We start from the raw sequence: 15,490 nt of genomic DNA on the forward strand, positions 1-15,490 counted from the left end.
AGTTACTCAAAGTGATGCGAGAACTGCAAAAACGAGAGTCAGACTACCCCGGAGGTGTACCCGGGATCACCCCCCGATGCTCAAGTCGGTTAGGTTGTTCAGCGGTTAGTTGAAGTAGTTGGTCTAGAACTCATTACCTGAAAAGGTGGTGAACTGTTCCCTATTTATAGGCATTGGAGTATGTGAAAGGCGCCTGTCAGGCTGAAGCACGGTTTGGGTCAGGCCAAACCTTTTAGCCTAGGTGGCCTTTCGAGCGTAGGAGGGTAATTGGGTGCTTCCGTCATGAGTTTAGGGCTCGGGAACATATTTGGCCCAAACAGTCTTGTTTTTTTTTTTTTTTTTACTTTCACATAATTCACCTATGTAATTCCGTGTATCCCACCACCTGCTCTTAGAAATTTGTTGCTTTGTGGGAAATGTAAAGTGAGATTGACCAAAAAGGCGAAGATAGTATTTAACTTTTTGATATTAAACGAATACTTGACTGTCCCCTAAAAAAAAGTGAATACTTGACTTAGTTTGAACCGCAATTAATCAAATACTAGAATAAGACAAATAGACAATCATCCCTTCTAAAGGATGCATGATTTACCGATAGTGTATCTAGCTCATTAACCTAATATTGACCATGTGATCCAAAACATATATTAACATAAAGCAAGTAAACCTCAAAATCAGATTGTGTGGCCTATTAAGGATAATTAACTAAACAACACATGTTTAACTCAAAAAATAAAACTAATCAACACGTGGACCCAAGCACCACCACCACCTCAACCCAAGCACCACCACCACCACAACCCAAGCACCACTGCCACCTCAACCCAACCACCACCGACAATAATTTTCCACCGTTGACTATCTTGAATACACCATAATATTCTCATTCTTGACCTTCTCGCTCTCTCCCTTGCTCTTTCTCTGATCTCCTTATTGCGAGATTAAGGGTAATAAACTCACATTATAGTAATGGGTAGGATCTAAAGTCTAGACCTTCACTCATACCCTAATTTTTGGATGTAGACTCATATCATACGTATACTCGGAGGGTAATTTTTTTAGGACCCTTACGTGCCCGTAGGGTCCGATAGGGTACGGGTCGGGTTTAGGGTGCAAAATGATAGAATTTTTTTATCCGTATATATATAATTGTTAAGCACAATTCAACATATAAAGTTGTTAATCAACATACTTTTAGAGGGTTTAGACAAGGTAATACATGAATATAACAATCCAATGTTTGCAAAATAGAAATGTCTTAAAACTTTTCTTCATGTATTTATCTTACCCATTAATTAACATTATCAGACTTCATAATTTAATTTTGCTTTATATTTACTTCTACATGCATGATGTCATATAAAACTCGTGTAAGTAAGACTTTTATCTCAATTGAATCAAATTGAAAATATAAAAAAAAATAGTTAATCAAAAAAATAGTTAAATTAAACTGAGTTGAAATGAACTAAAATTGTATTCCAACAACATTGTAGAGAGAAAGGAAGTGAATGTGAATATGGAAATAAACCCAGCAAAATCTTGCGTGGAACGATGTAAGGCTCCCCTTTAAAATACTTGAAAAAATACAGCACCAGCACCAACACCAAAACCAACATAAAATACGTCTATTATTTTCCCATACTTACCGCGTCTTACATGAGTATTGAGTCCAACCAAATTATATTCTTTCTCTCTCCTCTTTCTCTGAACTTTTCTTCTTCACTGCTGTTCTCTTCATTCATTCTAAGAATCCTTCAAATTGTTTACAAATCACAAAATCCAATCTTTCACTCCAATTTCTCTATATCCTTTCAATCTTTCTCTTTCTCTCTCCAAATTTCTCTTCCCAGAAATATTCTGCTTTCTTTTGCTACACACAAAGTACAATTTCCCCTTTTTCTCTCTCTCTCTTTTCAAACCAAAATCTAGGACTCCTAAATTCTCTCTTATTTTGATTCGAAATCTTAGTGCAAAGCTCGCTTTTCTCATTTTGGCTTTTAATGGCGAAACGTGGATATAAGCTCCGTATCCTTTTTTTCTTTTTCTATTTTTTTTTTGGGTTTGATTTATATAATAAATATATTTGATGGGTTTTTGATTAAATGTACTACTACACTTTTTGTTATTATTTTTATCTAAACTCTTAAGGAAAATTCGTCTAATTATGCCATGTTTGATCTATATATAATAATTGTTTTCTGTTAAATTTAAATAATTAGGAGTGTTTTTTGTTTTGTTTTGCCGTTTTCTTCTGTTTCCACCGACTGCCCATGTTTCTGTATGTTATGTTTTTTCTTTCTTTTCTTGTTTAGATTATTTTTTGGGTGAGTTTAGATGATGGGTTAGCTTCTGATTTGTTAATTTATTTTTATAAAAAATGTGAAAGTCAAAATTTGGACCAATAACATATATTTTTTTCCCACTTAATTATTAGCGGTTGAGACAAATTTAATGATTTATGATTATGTTATTGGAGAAATTTTCTTGACCCAATTTAAAAATTTGAAGAGGAATTTGTGGCTCACTCAGCAAATGTGAACTGTCTTCGGATTGGAAAGAAAGCATGCCGCCTTCTTCTGACGGGTGGAGATGATCACAAAGCTAATTTGTGGGCAATTGGCAAACCCACTTCTTTGATGGTTGGTGCAATCTTTTTTTTTTGTTTTATTATGAAATCAATGTGATTGGAAATGAAGTGCCTTTTCTTTTTGTAATTATGTATTTTTATATTTTCTTAGTTGATATTATATTTGTAGAGATTAGATTTTGGAGTTTGGAGCTATGTGTATGGTAATGTTAAGAACTAGTGTCGTTTTACCCTTATATGGATGTTTGTGTATTACGCTCTGTTCTTTTTGACTGAATTAATGAAAATTCAGTTCAGTTGAGTTCACTTCAGGAAAATTCACTTCGGTTCACTTGAGTTCAGGAAATTCTATTAGTTTCTTCTCACAATTTTAATTCATTTCAAAATTATGTTAAGTTCACTTGACATAAATTAAGTTTAGTTCAATTCAGTCCAAAATAACATAAACCTTAGTTTTATTTTTAATGAAGCTTTCTGAATTTAGTAAATATGGTAAGGGATAGTTTGTTGATATTAGACATTTTTTTTCTGTTGCTTATTAGGATCTTAATTTGCAGATATGCATTGCTAAATTTGTAGATAGTTATAATGCGCCGCAATACCATTATATAGGTTCAAGTTAAGAGTAAGATTATCATTGCGGAACACAAGTTTCATAGATCTCTTTTTTCAGTGTATACAGGGGGGGGGGGGGAAGTAAACTTTTAATTGCAAATATAGGTTGGGAGTATGTTGCTTCACTTGCTTGTGTAAGGAGAAATCGATATTCGATAGAATGAGGTTAGAACTAAGTATAAAATTACCATTGAACTTATGGTCCATTTGGTAGATGGTAATGAATGGTGGCAATGATAATAAATTAATATCTAATCTGTAGAGGAAGCGTAAAGTCAATATCTATGGTAATGCTTCTTCACCCCCCCAAACTTGCGAAAAATCTCATTTTATATCTATTAACACGGTAGAGATGGTATTGAGTGGGAATGGAAATTTCTCAAGAAATCACATGTTTGGTGAGGAATATTTTTACCATGGTAATAAATAGGAGATTATCCTTGCAAATTACAGATAATTTCATTTCCATTAGTGCCATTTTATACACCTATCAAATGGGCCATTGATGTAGCAATTGCGAGTGATTGCATGCCTTTTGTAGTAATAGTAATTGAAATTCAATTGAGATGTTCTATTGGGGGAGGATGCGATTCCTTATCTTTGTTATGAAGTATTTTCTATGATGCTTAATTGTGATGTCTGTTTATCACGTGCCGATTCTGTTACTGCTTTAAGATGTCCTTGCTGTGTTTCTTTACGTTTAGAATTTACCGGCTGATATGTGATTATTGTAGCTTTTGTTTTCGAGTTCTGCAGAGCCTGTGTGGTCATACAACTCCAGTTGAAAGCTTGGCCTTTGATTCGATGGAGGTGTTGGTGCTTGGTGGAGCTTCTTCTGGTACAGTGAAATTGTGGGATCTGCAAGAGGCAAAGAGTGAGTTTGTCACTCTACCTGCTTTCTTTTTATCTATTTGTGGACAGTATACCTCCTGGTAATGTAAGTTATAGGCATTAGGTGGCCAATCAACTCTAGGATAATAGTTACTTTATTGATATGACTCTTTGATCCTTCATTGCAGTCAAATGGGCATTGATTGCAATCTCTAGCTCTACAATTTAGAACTATCTGGGCTTGTGTTACTGGTGAGGATTACTGTTCCTTTAATAGATATTCTAATCTTGTTAACGCTGTTTTGAAGTGTAGTGGTTCGAACTCTTACTGGTCATAGATCCAACTGCACTTCTGTTGAATTCCACCCATTTGGAGAATTTTTTGCTTCTGGTTCAGCAGACACGGACCTAAAGATTTGGGATATAAGAAAGAAAGGATGTATTCATACATATAAGGGTCACAATCTCGGAATCAATACTATTAAGTTCACACCTGATGGTCGGTGGGTTGTTTCTGGTGGTTTTGATAACGTTGTAAAGGTAAGACAAGAGCTTGATGTAGACTCTTGGTATCTATTGAGCTTATAACTATATGGAGGGTTTCATTTCTTAATTTATATATTTCCTGCACAGGTATGGGATTTGACTGCTGGAAAATTGCTGCATGATTTTAAGTTTCACGATGGTCCCATCAGATCCTTAGACTTCCATCCTCTTGAGTTCCTCCTAGCCACAGGTATTAGTCCATTTGTTAGAATTGCTTACTGTGGAGATGCATATCATACTGCCTCTTAGTTTAGTTCTCTATCTAAAGTAGTGAGCATATCCAAGGTGGCAATTAATTGCTAAATTGATTCTTATCTTTGTCGTAATGTTCATAGCATTTGCCTTCACCAACCCCACTTGATCTTGTTCATTTGAGCAGATAATGAAAGGAGAAACATATGCTTTTATGATTTTTGGACTTTAGAGTCAAGTTCTGTTTCAAGTGGGAGTCTTGTTACAGGATATCTTTGTATGCAAGACCCTAGCACCTAGGTTAAGGGAGACTCAGTAAATGCGTATATAGACTATATACATAATACTTCCTCAATTCAATATAATTGCAACGCGTTGCTTTCAGGTTGTTTCAAATAATTTGCCTACCTTATTTTGTTAACTAATTATCTTATATTTTGTTAACTAATTATCTTATCTCTCTTCTTTAGATGGGCCCCTCTTTTCATGTTTACTATCTCTCTAGTCTCTCCTCATTGCATGTACTTCGTAAATCTAGTGCCTTCCGTCCAATGTTGAAATTATTTCGGAATATAGGATGTATCAAATATGCTTGAGAACAACGTGGATTTGATTTGTATAGAAGTATCCTACTGAGTCAGTTTTGAATTCTTTGATTTATATGCCCTCCAAATTTTCTTCCCCTCATAATTGTGTTTCTCAAACTGTTCTCTTTTGCTTCGCTTTTTCTCTCTATAAACATCTAAGTATGATTTCAGTTTTGGGTTACCAGCGACAACCACTCTCATGTTTGTTGATTCTGGCTGATATATATCTGCACTAGGATATGTCAGATTAGATGAATGGTGCCTTGTTTTACCCTTAATCAAATTTGACTCTATGTGCTAGATGGATCTTACATGAAGTCAAAATGTGTCTTGCTATTACAGCAAAAGTTTCTCACTTTCTATTCTTTGCACCTTTTGGTCTTATATGCTACTCCCTGTGTCTCTTAATGTTGCCCCATTCTCTTTTGGTTACTTTTTTAAGAGTTGCGTTGAATGGGTAAGTAGTTTTGTATTTTTGTATATGGGATAGGAGAAAAAGTAGATAGAGATTGTGGGGACCATATTAGCCAAAAGGAAATGGAGCAATCCTTTATGGACAAACCAAAAAGGAAAGTGGAGCATTCTGTTAGGGACAAAGGGAGTATATCCTTTGAGTTAGCGCTAATACAGCAGTGCTGAGATGTTCCCTTTCAGCTCCAGATCTTATCTTTTCATACTCTAATTATTCCAAGCAATTTTCAGGTTCTGCAGATAGAACTGTTAAATTCTGGGATTTGGAAACTTTTGAAATGATTGGATCTACCAGGGCTGAGGTAATAAAGTTTCTCATGACTTAAAGATTCTTTAGTTTTTTAGTAAGAAGAAAATTATTGTTGTAATTGATTGATTGATTATTATAGAGATCATATCTCCATTTATACAATGCAGATCAATTAGAATTTGGCTACAATAAAATAAAACAAACTCCTAAAACTTCCAACAGATTTCTAACTAACTAACTAACAGTCCTAAACCTCCTGTAACAAGTAGCACCCTCATTCCGAGTTTCTGTAGAATTTTAGGCTGTGATTTGTGGAAGGTGCAAGTGCTAGGGCTAGACTGGTTCTGGTTGAGGTATTTTCTTCAACACTTATATTTTTCGGAAGTTGGTTACTAATGCAATCTGGGGTCCTGTTGAGACATCGAAGAAGTTGGAAATATTAGGGGTCATCATGCCCCATCCCTACACTGTTTTTATGTCTTATATGCTTCATGATACACAATTCAAAATTGTGCTTCACTGCTGAAGTTTTAACATTTGTATCATCCAGGCTGCAGGAGTGCGTGCACTAACCTTTCATCCTGATGGGAGGACCCTCTTTTGTGGATATGATAATAACGCGAAGGTCAGAGTTCTATCAAAATTGTTTTGGGGTCAATTCTTCTTCTTTTTCTTTCTGAGTAATTCACAATCTATGTTCATGTACCCTACAATAATAGGTTTATTCATGGGAGCCTGTAATATGTCATGATGCAATTGACATGGGATGGTCGACAGTGGGTGATCTCTGCATTAATCAAGGAAAGCTTATAGGTTGTTCTTACTATCGGAACTCCATAGGTGTATGGGTGTCTGATCTGTCGGTACGTGACTTGTTGCTGCTTCTGTCTTAGTTACTTTACATAAGTAGACCCATATGCACAGTGTCATGCCTATAATTTCCTGTAAGCATATTTAAATTGGCATGTTTGTTTTTGCTTGTAGCATGTTGAGCCATATGGATCTTGTGGCACCGGTGCACCTCAAGAGAGAAGCTCTGTTGACCTGAATGTTGATATGCGAGTATGCCAGTCTTCTGAAGAAGTAGTGTCAGCTGTTGCGTCCTCTATCAGTTCGCGTTCCACAACCCCAGATGTTGATGCTAAAGAAATTAAGAATATATATGTGGACTGTAAGTCATATCTCGCCTTTTAAACCTCACTGAAGTTGCAATCCTTTTGGTTGGTTCATCTAACTACTACTGCTCCATTATTATTGTTTTGCAGAAGCTATCAAAATCAGCTTTATTTCTTTTATATGTTACTTAAGTTAGTTGTTTCCAGCGATTACGATAAACAATTACTTTGAGAGCTAACTGAGTTAGTATAACAACTTACAACTGCTAGAATAGCTAAGAATTACGGGAATAGCTAATTTGCCAAACAAGCTCCATATCTTCTTTTTTTGTCTATCAAATTGAGTTAAAAATATGTGTTTAGTCATTAGCAGCAAAACTTACAAAAAAACTCAAATCAATTTGAAAGATTGTCTTAATTACTTGTATAATGCAAGGAAAGATAACTGCTGTGATGCATTTAATGTCTATATTAAGTAATTTTCAAACAACTTTAATCATACAAATAACACGTCAATTAGAACAATCCGACCTGCTAGGCACTTTGGGTGGGCTGTGTTTGGGCCAAGGTCCCATGATACACTGTACACAGCCCGCTGTATTCAGATTTAGTAGGTAATATGTTCATATATCTTCAAAATTTAGCTCCATTTAGTTTGGGATTTCAATTCAATATGTGCTTGTCAAATTGGGTGATCTTCTTTCCATTTGTTTGAGATCACCAGCAAATCTTCGATCCTTTAATGAGTGGTTGGCTCACAGTCCCAAAACATTTTAATCAATTGCTGAGGAAAGAAGCATTGCAAAAGAATTCTTGTTTAATGCCATCTAATCGTGATCCATGTAGTTTAAGGATTTCCTTACAACTTGAATTGCCTTGAATAGATGGTAAAAATATTCTTCATACGAGTCTCTTGTCTATACATACTAGGCCAAATGGCATTTTGCTGATGTCTATAGTATGTCTTCTTGCTATTAAGGGATTGATGGGGTATAGACTTCTTATTGTTCAATTTGAGTCTATGGTCTATACATGCTTTTGTCCATATGCCTAATCTTCACACTTTTAATACACAGTTTGTAATGCAAGTCTCTTGTGCGAGTATCAATGTATCTATTTCTGAAACTGTAGATGAGAAGCCAATCAGCTCTCGCAAGACACGCTCTACATCAAAAGTCGTATCATCATCTGACTTTAAGGAAACTCGCAAGTTATCATCTAAAAAACAGAATGTTCCTGGTGCTACATCTGGGAAATCTAATGTCCACACCGGTGGTAGATCATTTATTGTCCCAAGTTTTGTTCCTAGAGAAAGTTCAGGTGGAAAAAGTTTCGCCAATCCTAGAAGAGAGTCAATTGCACCTACAAGGCCTGGTAGTGGGGGTTCAATCAAGTCTACACAAATGAGGAAGTCATCCAGGAGCAAATCTGATACAGAAGATGCAGATTTAAATTTCCTAGATATGCTTGTACAGGAAGTGGGAGCTAGAGATAATTCAGGTGGCAAAATTTTTGCCAATTCTAGAAGAGAGTCAATCACAACTGCGAAGCCAGCTAGTGGGGAGTCGATCAAGGCCAGACATGTAAGGAAGTCATCCAAAAGCATGTTTGATATAGATGAATTGAATACAAATTGTCTTTATCGACCTGTACTGGAAGCGGGAGCTAGGGAATCAGAAGAAGATAAAAATCCTACGCCGGAAAGTGCTGAGAAGTTTGAGAAAAAGCCATCTCCTCCGATTTCTAATCCACAGAGTGGTAAGATTCTACCTCTTCCCATACCAAATAGATGCATGTGTTTGTGTAATTGTTACCATGTAGCCATTATCTTCATCATTTCTTTGCATCTTTAGTAGAGCTGGCTATTAGCAGTTTTGCCTATGCTTAAGCACTTTAGTTGCCATCTTGAATTCTGTTAATCAGCATTAAATTTGTTTGTTTTTTCTTTTTATTCAGGACTTCTCTTCTGACATATCTTTATACATCTGTAATAATTTTGATATATTTGGTAATTTATGCATGTGGATACTTTGTGCATCATTTTATTTGATTTTGTTGAGTTTATTGCTAGTTTAAGTACGTTGCTGTCTGATCATCAATCAATAATAATTCAACTATAAGAAATTAAGAATCCTTTTGTAAATTGGATCTCATCAATTGATTGGGGGGGGGGGGGCTGTCTAGTAATAGGAAGGTCCAGTAATTCAAATTCTCAAAGCCTTACCCTCTAACCTAATGGGCAAGTGTTGTTGTCGTTAATGCTTGTTCATGATTGTTCGTCATCCCATCAGCTTGATTGCCCTTGGTTGCACACTTCATTGCAAAATTAATTTATTCAGTGGCTCCACAGTTGTTAAGTGCGTTTTCTCTACACACACAAACCAATACTCACATAGGCACCTGCATACCTGTATGTGAACGTGTTTATGACTTATGAGTGGAGGGCTGTACCTCAGTGTGTTTCTTTTGTCTCCCTTCTTTTATGTGCTTGCTTTCATTCTTAGTTTCGTTTTCTTGTTTTTTTCACAGTAGGTGCTGACTCCATTGACCGAGAAGGGATAAATGTAAAAGTGGTGGAAAGAGGTCAAAAATCTCACCCTGGCAGTTTTATTGTGGATGAATTGAGATCTTGTCGAACCTAACTAAAAGTTGTTTGTGCTTTAGCAGTGACAGTTGCTTATGGAAGGACGCGTTCTCTTGTTGAGAGATTTGAAAGACAGGGACGTTTTGAGGGCAGCGAGGATCAAACATTCACCATATCCAATGATGTCGTTGCTGATAGGATTAGCAGCTCCGCCATGCCGGTACATTTATATCCAGCTTGTTACAATGTTACATTTTTTGTCCTTTATTAAGTTAGTCCCTCAACATTGATGTGACACAGCTTATTGCCATATAAATGTAAGAATCTTTAAAGTGGTTAGCTGAATTTCTCTTAGTGGTCTATCTACTATGATTGCGAATGATATCTAAATTTGGCAATTACGGGCTTAAAAGTGCAAGATGCAATTATTGTTCACCCTTGTCCAAGAAAGGGAAGCACAATACTACATAGTGGAGAAAAAACTGGTTTTTTGATTTTATACATCCCAATATGCATACAAAAAGAAAGATAAGCCTCAGATAATTCTTATTGTCTTTTGATTTGTGGTTCATTATTAATGTGACCTTTAGGTTTCTGGATAACTCGATATCTCATTCTGGTTATCCTATCTGTTGAGTTTATGTACTACTTTGTCACCTTTTTTCGTCATATTAGATCCTGTATTTGTGTTTGTCATTTGCGATGTTTCAAATTGATGGTCGTAGCTCCTTATTATCACTTATAGGATTAATGCATTACTCCGCTACAGTATGTTACATTGGTCCAATTTAGCTCTCCTTAATATGCATATTTTTCCAGCTAGGATACTCCTTGGGAAATGGTGTAAATCTTGGGCTTATACAAAGCTTATGACTATATTATGTGGATTATTAAGAGAAAAACTCACATGTGAGCTTTTCCCACATTGAAGGAGAGGGAGGATGACTTACGCATAAGTTCAGTGGGATAATCCACCAATTACCAATTGGTTTTAGGATGGAACTTCACTAGGCTTGTATGCAGTTAGACTCTCCTTCTATTGAAGATTTATGATAGTTATAAGATTAATCAATAGGCTTGTATGTTGTCTCTAAGAATGCGCTCATGAACAGAAGTATGGATACGACGATAAAAATGGTTCCTACTTGTGTTTCAATAAGTTAATTTATACTTTTCCAATTCCGAATTAGTTGCAACATGGTGGGGGAACTAGCTCAACTCGAATGCTCATTAAGGCGTTAATAGTATAAAATTCTTGTTAGATTGAGTTTCTACATAAAGTTTGAAGAGAAAAAGTTTTACCACAACAATATTAGTGATGTTGATATTTAAATCCTTTTAGCAGTAGATGAAGTAATACATAAAGATAAATGTTCAAGGTTCCTCCATCTAAAAACGCTAAACAAACAGAGAACACAAAACACAAAGTACTTCTCAAGTCATATATATCTCTGTGTAAATAATATGATCCAAAGTAACAAAGTCACAAAGACAAAACAAACAACCTCTTAAGAAACAATCTCAAAATCACCATGAATATGAGTAAAGGAGGACAAAGGAGAACGCTGGTCACTGGTGAGTGCGTGAAGTGTAGGGTTTTCCTTTCCCCCTAAATTCATTTGTTCATTTATTCATTTCCCTTTAACAGTTAGAAAAATCTGTTTTTTTATTCACATGGTCCATTGTTCATGACCATGAGTATCCTTATTGGGCTTAGTGACTTGATCTATATATTTTCTAACTCGTTTTAATAAACTATTAAATAATATAAATTCCTAGAAAAAATATATATATATCGAGATGCTTGCTAGCTTATCGAGTTGAGTCGGGTGACTTGGGTCATGCTCAACTCGTGCTCGTTAGTCGAGTTGAGCCAACTCGAATCGAGTTTTGAACGAGCGTTGAGCGAGTCAAATTTAAGTTGCTCACGAGCTGCGCAGCTTAATGCATGTGAAGAGGAGAGAGACATAAATAAAAAGAGGGACCCATGTAATTAGGTGAGAGATAGAATTGATCCCTTTTCAAATAAAGTGATGTTGCAAGTTGCAACTAAAACTTTTTGAAAAGGGAAGTGTTGCAACTAGGTTCTAATAGAGGAAGTACAGGTAGAGAAATATAAGTTTCCAGCCATGTTGTGAACCATTCTAGGTTCAATTGAAACTTCTTGTTTCTTTCTAAACTTATTGCGTCTTAACATTTTTTTTTTTTGGCTTTGATATCAGAAAGAAGAACCTCAAATTTCTGGTAGAGAGTTGGACTCAGCAGATGCATCTGTTATTGAAGCTCTTATGGGAAATCATGAAGTTCTGCTAAGTACTCTTCGTTCACGCCTCACAAAGCTCCAGGTAGTTTGCTGATTTACACTTCCGGGAGTTGAGGACTAGCTTTTGTGTGTGCGTATGTGAGTCGGATGTTTTATTCCATATGCAGCTTGACATGGAGAAACAGCTCTCCAGTGGACATCTTAGCTATGTCTTGGCAGTTGGCATAGTCACTATTCTCTCCTTGCTTAGTATGGAACGGCTCATGCAGCGTCACTATTCTCATGAATATCAGAGTTGGATAAGATAGTTAAAAAATTACAAACATAAATAAACTGTAATTCGTGATTTACTTGAATGAAATTTCAGATGGTGCGGCACTTGTGGGAACGAAATGATGTAAAAGACGCCATTATTGCATTGAGGAAGTTACCTGATCATTCTGTGAGTAGTTCATATACTTGTGTCAGGTTAAAAGTTGAATTTGTTGATTATTTCTATGGTTTTAAACTCATCTGAAATTTGCATTTCTTAAAATATTTCTTCGGTGTGGTTCAGGTCCAAGCTGATGTAGTTAGTGTTTTCATGGAGAAGATGGAAATTATTAATATGGACTTGTTCTCCTGTATGCTACCTGTACTGGTGGGTCTCTTGGACAGCAAGATGGAAAGGTGATTCTAATATTCTATTTGCTTGTGTGTGTCATGTAAGAACATATAGATGTATATATAGCAGAATTTCAGGAAACAATTTTCTAACATCTATCACAAGATCGTAGACATAATCAAATAGATGAATCAATCAATAAGGATTAGATGTACAACCTTTGTAGCGTGATTTCCCTGTTGTATGCAAGCTTCGAAGATTTGAGAGCCCCAAGTGTTCCTCCTCTAATCAGTGCACGAGCACCAATTGAACACCAAGGTCTACTAGAAGAAAAGAATTCTCTTACTTTTGATGGTATAGGGCCTATAGGCTCTAGGGGTGGCAATGAGACTAGACAACTCACGAGCTACTCGAGATTGACTCGGTCTAAGCTCGACTCGAGTGAGCCTGACTCGAGATGTTGGTGAGCCGAGTTGAGCGACTCGATACTCGACTCGATAACTCGTGAGAAGCTTGAATACCCAATTATCAATAACAAAATACCTAAATTTAACATTTTCCTACCTTATTGTTGCTTTTAGTATGCAAGCTACTCGAAATCTACTCGGTCAAAACTCGATCCGATCAATGCCGGACTCGGTCAAAGCTCGGACAAAACTCGGTCAACACCTACTCGAGTGAGCTCGACTCAATTCAAACTCGACTCGAAATGCTAACGAGTCGAGTCGAGCTAGCTCAAACTCAAACTCGATTCGCATCATTGCCACCCCTAATAGGCGCCAATTATGGGAGGAGTCTAGGATTTCTCAAGCTCTCTCTTTTGTGATTGACTAAACCCTAATATTATATCATATATATATAATAAAAAAAATCCTAGCCGAATTAGGAGAACTAATTCTCCAACTACTGCCTTTATGGCCGACTAACTCAAGGCCTCTATGGGCCTTGTGTTGTTTTGTTGAACTCGTGCTACAATGTGCGACCTCATAGGATTAATGTAATTTGGTTATAGGCCCAAATCAATATTGTTGTATTAATCATATTTATTCTCTAATAAGTAAATACAATTACTAAGATTATTAACTATATTATCTTCGTAATTTAAGTCCTATTTATATTTTGTAATTGTCGGGATGTCTGAGGACATATTCCTTTCATGTCAATGTTGTTTACTAAACATGCCAGCATGGGAGGGTGAGGAAGATATATCACCTAGGCTCAGTTTGATTGGACGGAAAAGATTTTCAATATAAAATCGTTTTACCTTGAAAATTATGTTTCCTAAGGGAAAACACAATTGCAAATTATATTTTCTTTGTTTGATTCCTTGCATAAGAAGTAGAGAGAAGAGGAAGAATGAAAATGTGAGGGGGGGGGGATGGAAGGGAGTGAGGAAGGAGGAAAGTGAATAGGGAGGAAATTGTGGCATCGCTTCCTTTACGAAGGAATATGATATCTACGCTTGGGAGAACTATATTCCACCATGTGAGAAACTATTTTCCACCCTTTACTATTCAAACAAAAGAAATGTGAAATTAACTATTCCAGGAAAATGTTCTCATAACACTCCTAATGGCAGTAGCGCTGAAATGATTCTGGACTCGTATATAACCTTTCTTGTTCTTAGCTTGTCATAAACTAGGTAGAAGGGGCGGATAAGGCAAATCTTTTAATATTTTTTCTTACTCCAATTTTTGCAGGCATGCCAAAATGGCTTTGGACATGTTGCTTAAACTTGTTGCAGCTTTTGGGCCTACGATTCGCTCAACAATCTCAGCACCTCCTGCTGTGGGTGTTGATCTTCATCAAGAAGAAAGGTATACCCTTCAATCTCTAACTTGCCAAGCAAACCTTCTTCCTGTTTCTTTTACTCGGAATGCAGACTGTGGGAATTATGCCACAGCTCTTATCAGTATTACATGTCAATGCATGTTAAATTTTGTATGATACTTCGAAATTCAACAGGATTGCGTGCTGCAAACAGTGTTTTGTCCAGCTGCAGCAAATTCAAGGACTTCTTTCTGCACTTGCTAGGTAATTGCATTTTCGCACATAATATTTTTGGACTGAGGATGAACTTGTTTTCATGAGTCCTAAGTTTAAAGTTGATAATTTTCTGCAATACAGGAGAGGTGGATCACTTGCTAGATCTGCTCTGGAATTGAATCTAGTTCTTCGAGATCACAGTATATAATTCTCGCCATAATATTTTGTAAGAGTGAGGATGAATCTCTTTCCTCTTGATTAGTTGGAGATTTTGATGATTCTGACGTGCTGGTTTTTGCTCTTCTGCCATCATCTGTTAATCTCTTTGGATGGCCAAAAGAATCAGTAACAAGTGATCAAGTAGTATTCTTGTATTAAGTCCATCGAGAGAATGCGTGAGATTTTTATCTAGTGTCGTTCTTTCTAGATGGGCGCTGTGCCTGTAATTTCAGCTGTCAATTGTAATGTAAACTAAATCATATATGTATGTATTTTACCCTTCATATTCAATGAAACAATCCCGGTCCCATCATTATCATGTTGTGCTATTCTTGAGACTTTGTTAAAATATGTACAACTATTTCTGAGAACAGTAAATATAATCTGTGTATTAGCTCAAAAACTCATCAGTCACTTTTTAGGAACATCTTCATGTTACATTGCAGAAATCAGACTCTTATTACAATTTAGTTGATATGAGTGTGAGTTTCTTTTAAGATGATTGCCCTTTGGAAAGGAAGAGCATTATGCATAAGCCAAATACCTCATATGTTCTATTTTAAATAAAACGTTTGCTTTTTCATGTGACCCAACACGTTTCTTTAATAATTAATATATGTAGTTGTGTACACGTAAAAAA

The 15,490-nt window shown here is 36.1% G+C and overlaps 1 protein-coding gene across 6 annotated transcripts; it reads left to right on the forward strand.

Annotated features, from left to right (window-relative positions):
- The first annotated feature begins 1,624 nt into the window (after positions 1 to 1,624).
- LOC104909086 (katanin p80 WD40 repeat-containing subunit B1 homolog KTN80.1) lies at positions 1,625 to 15,169 on the forward strand. 6 transcript variants are annotated; one of them, XM_010698276.3, is made up of 18 exons: positions 1,628 to 2,025; positions 2,509 to 2,639; positions 3,959 to 4,076; positions 4,347 to 4,573; positions 4,667 to 4,769; positions 6,061 to 6,131; positions 6,630 to 6,704; positions 6,799 to 6,942; positions 7,064 to 7,250; positions 8,326 to 8,952; positions 9,724 to 9,777; positions 9,859 to 9,998; positions 12,001 to 12,123; positions 12,409 to 12,483; positions 12,598 to 12,710; positions 14,346 to 14,462; positions 14,611 to 14,679; positions 14,773 to 15,169. In XM_010698276.3, exons 1-18 carry the CDS (start codon positions 2,001 to 2,003, stop codon positions 14,837 to 14,839), a joined length of 2,466 nt encoding a protein of 821 aa, XP_010696578.1. In that variant the 5' UTR covers positions 1,628 to 2,000; the 3' UTR covers positions 14,840 to 15,169. The 6 variants fall into 6 exon arrangements, with proteins under 6 accessions (XP_019102736.1, XP_010696578.1, XP_010696579.1 ...); XM_010698277.3 differs by having other exon boundaries at positions 9,862 to 9,998; XM_010698278.4 differs by having other exon boundaries at positions 9,727 to 9,777.
- The last annotated feature ends 321 nt before the right edge of the window (positions 15,170 to 15,490 follow it).

Source organism: Beta vulgaris, chromosome 8, assembly GCF_026745355.1.
Source record: "Beta vulgaris subsp. vulgaris cultivar EL10 chromosome 8, EL10.2, whole genome shotgun sequence".
In the NCBI taxonomy this organism is placed as follows: domain Eukaryota; kingdom Viridiplantae; phylum Streptophyta; class Magnoliopsida; order Caryophyllales; family Amaranthaceae; genus Beta; species Beta vulgaris.

Coding starts and splice junctions, on each gene's coding strand:
- LOC104909086 (XM_010698276.3), top strand. CDS start 2,001: ATGGCGAAACGTGGATATAAGCTCC. Junction 6,132..6,629: donor TTGGATCTACCAGGGCTGAG/GTAATAAAGTTT, acceptor TGTATCATCCAG/GCTGCAGGAGTGCGTGCACT. Junction 8,953..9,723: donor GATTTCTAATCCACAGAGTG/GTAAGATTCTAC, acceptor TTTTTTTCACAG/TAGGTGCTGACTCCATTGAC.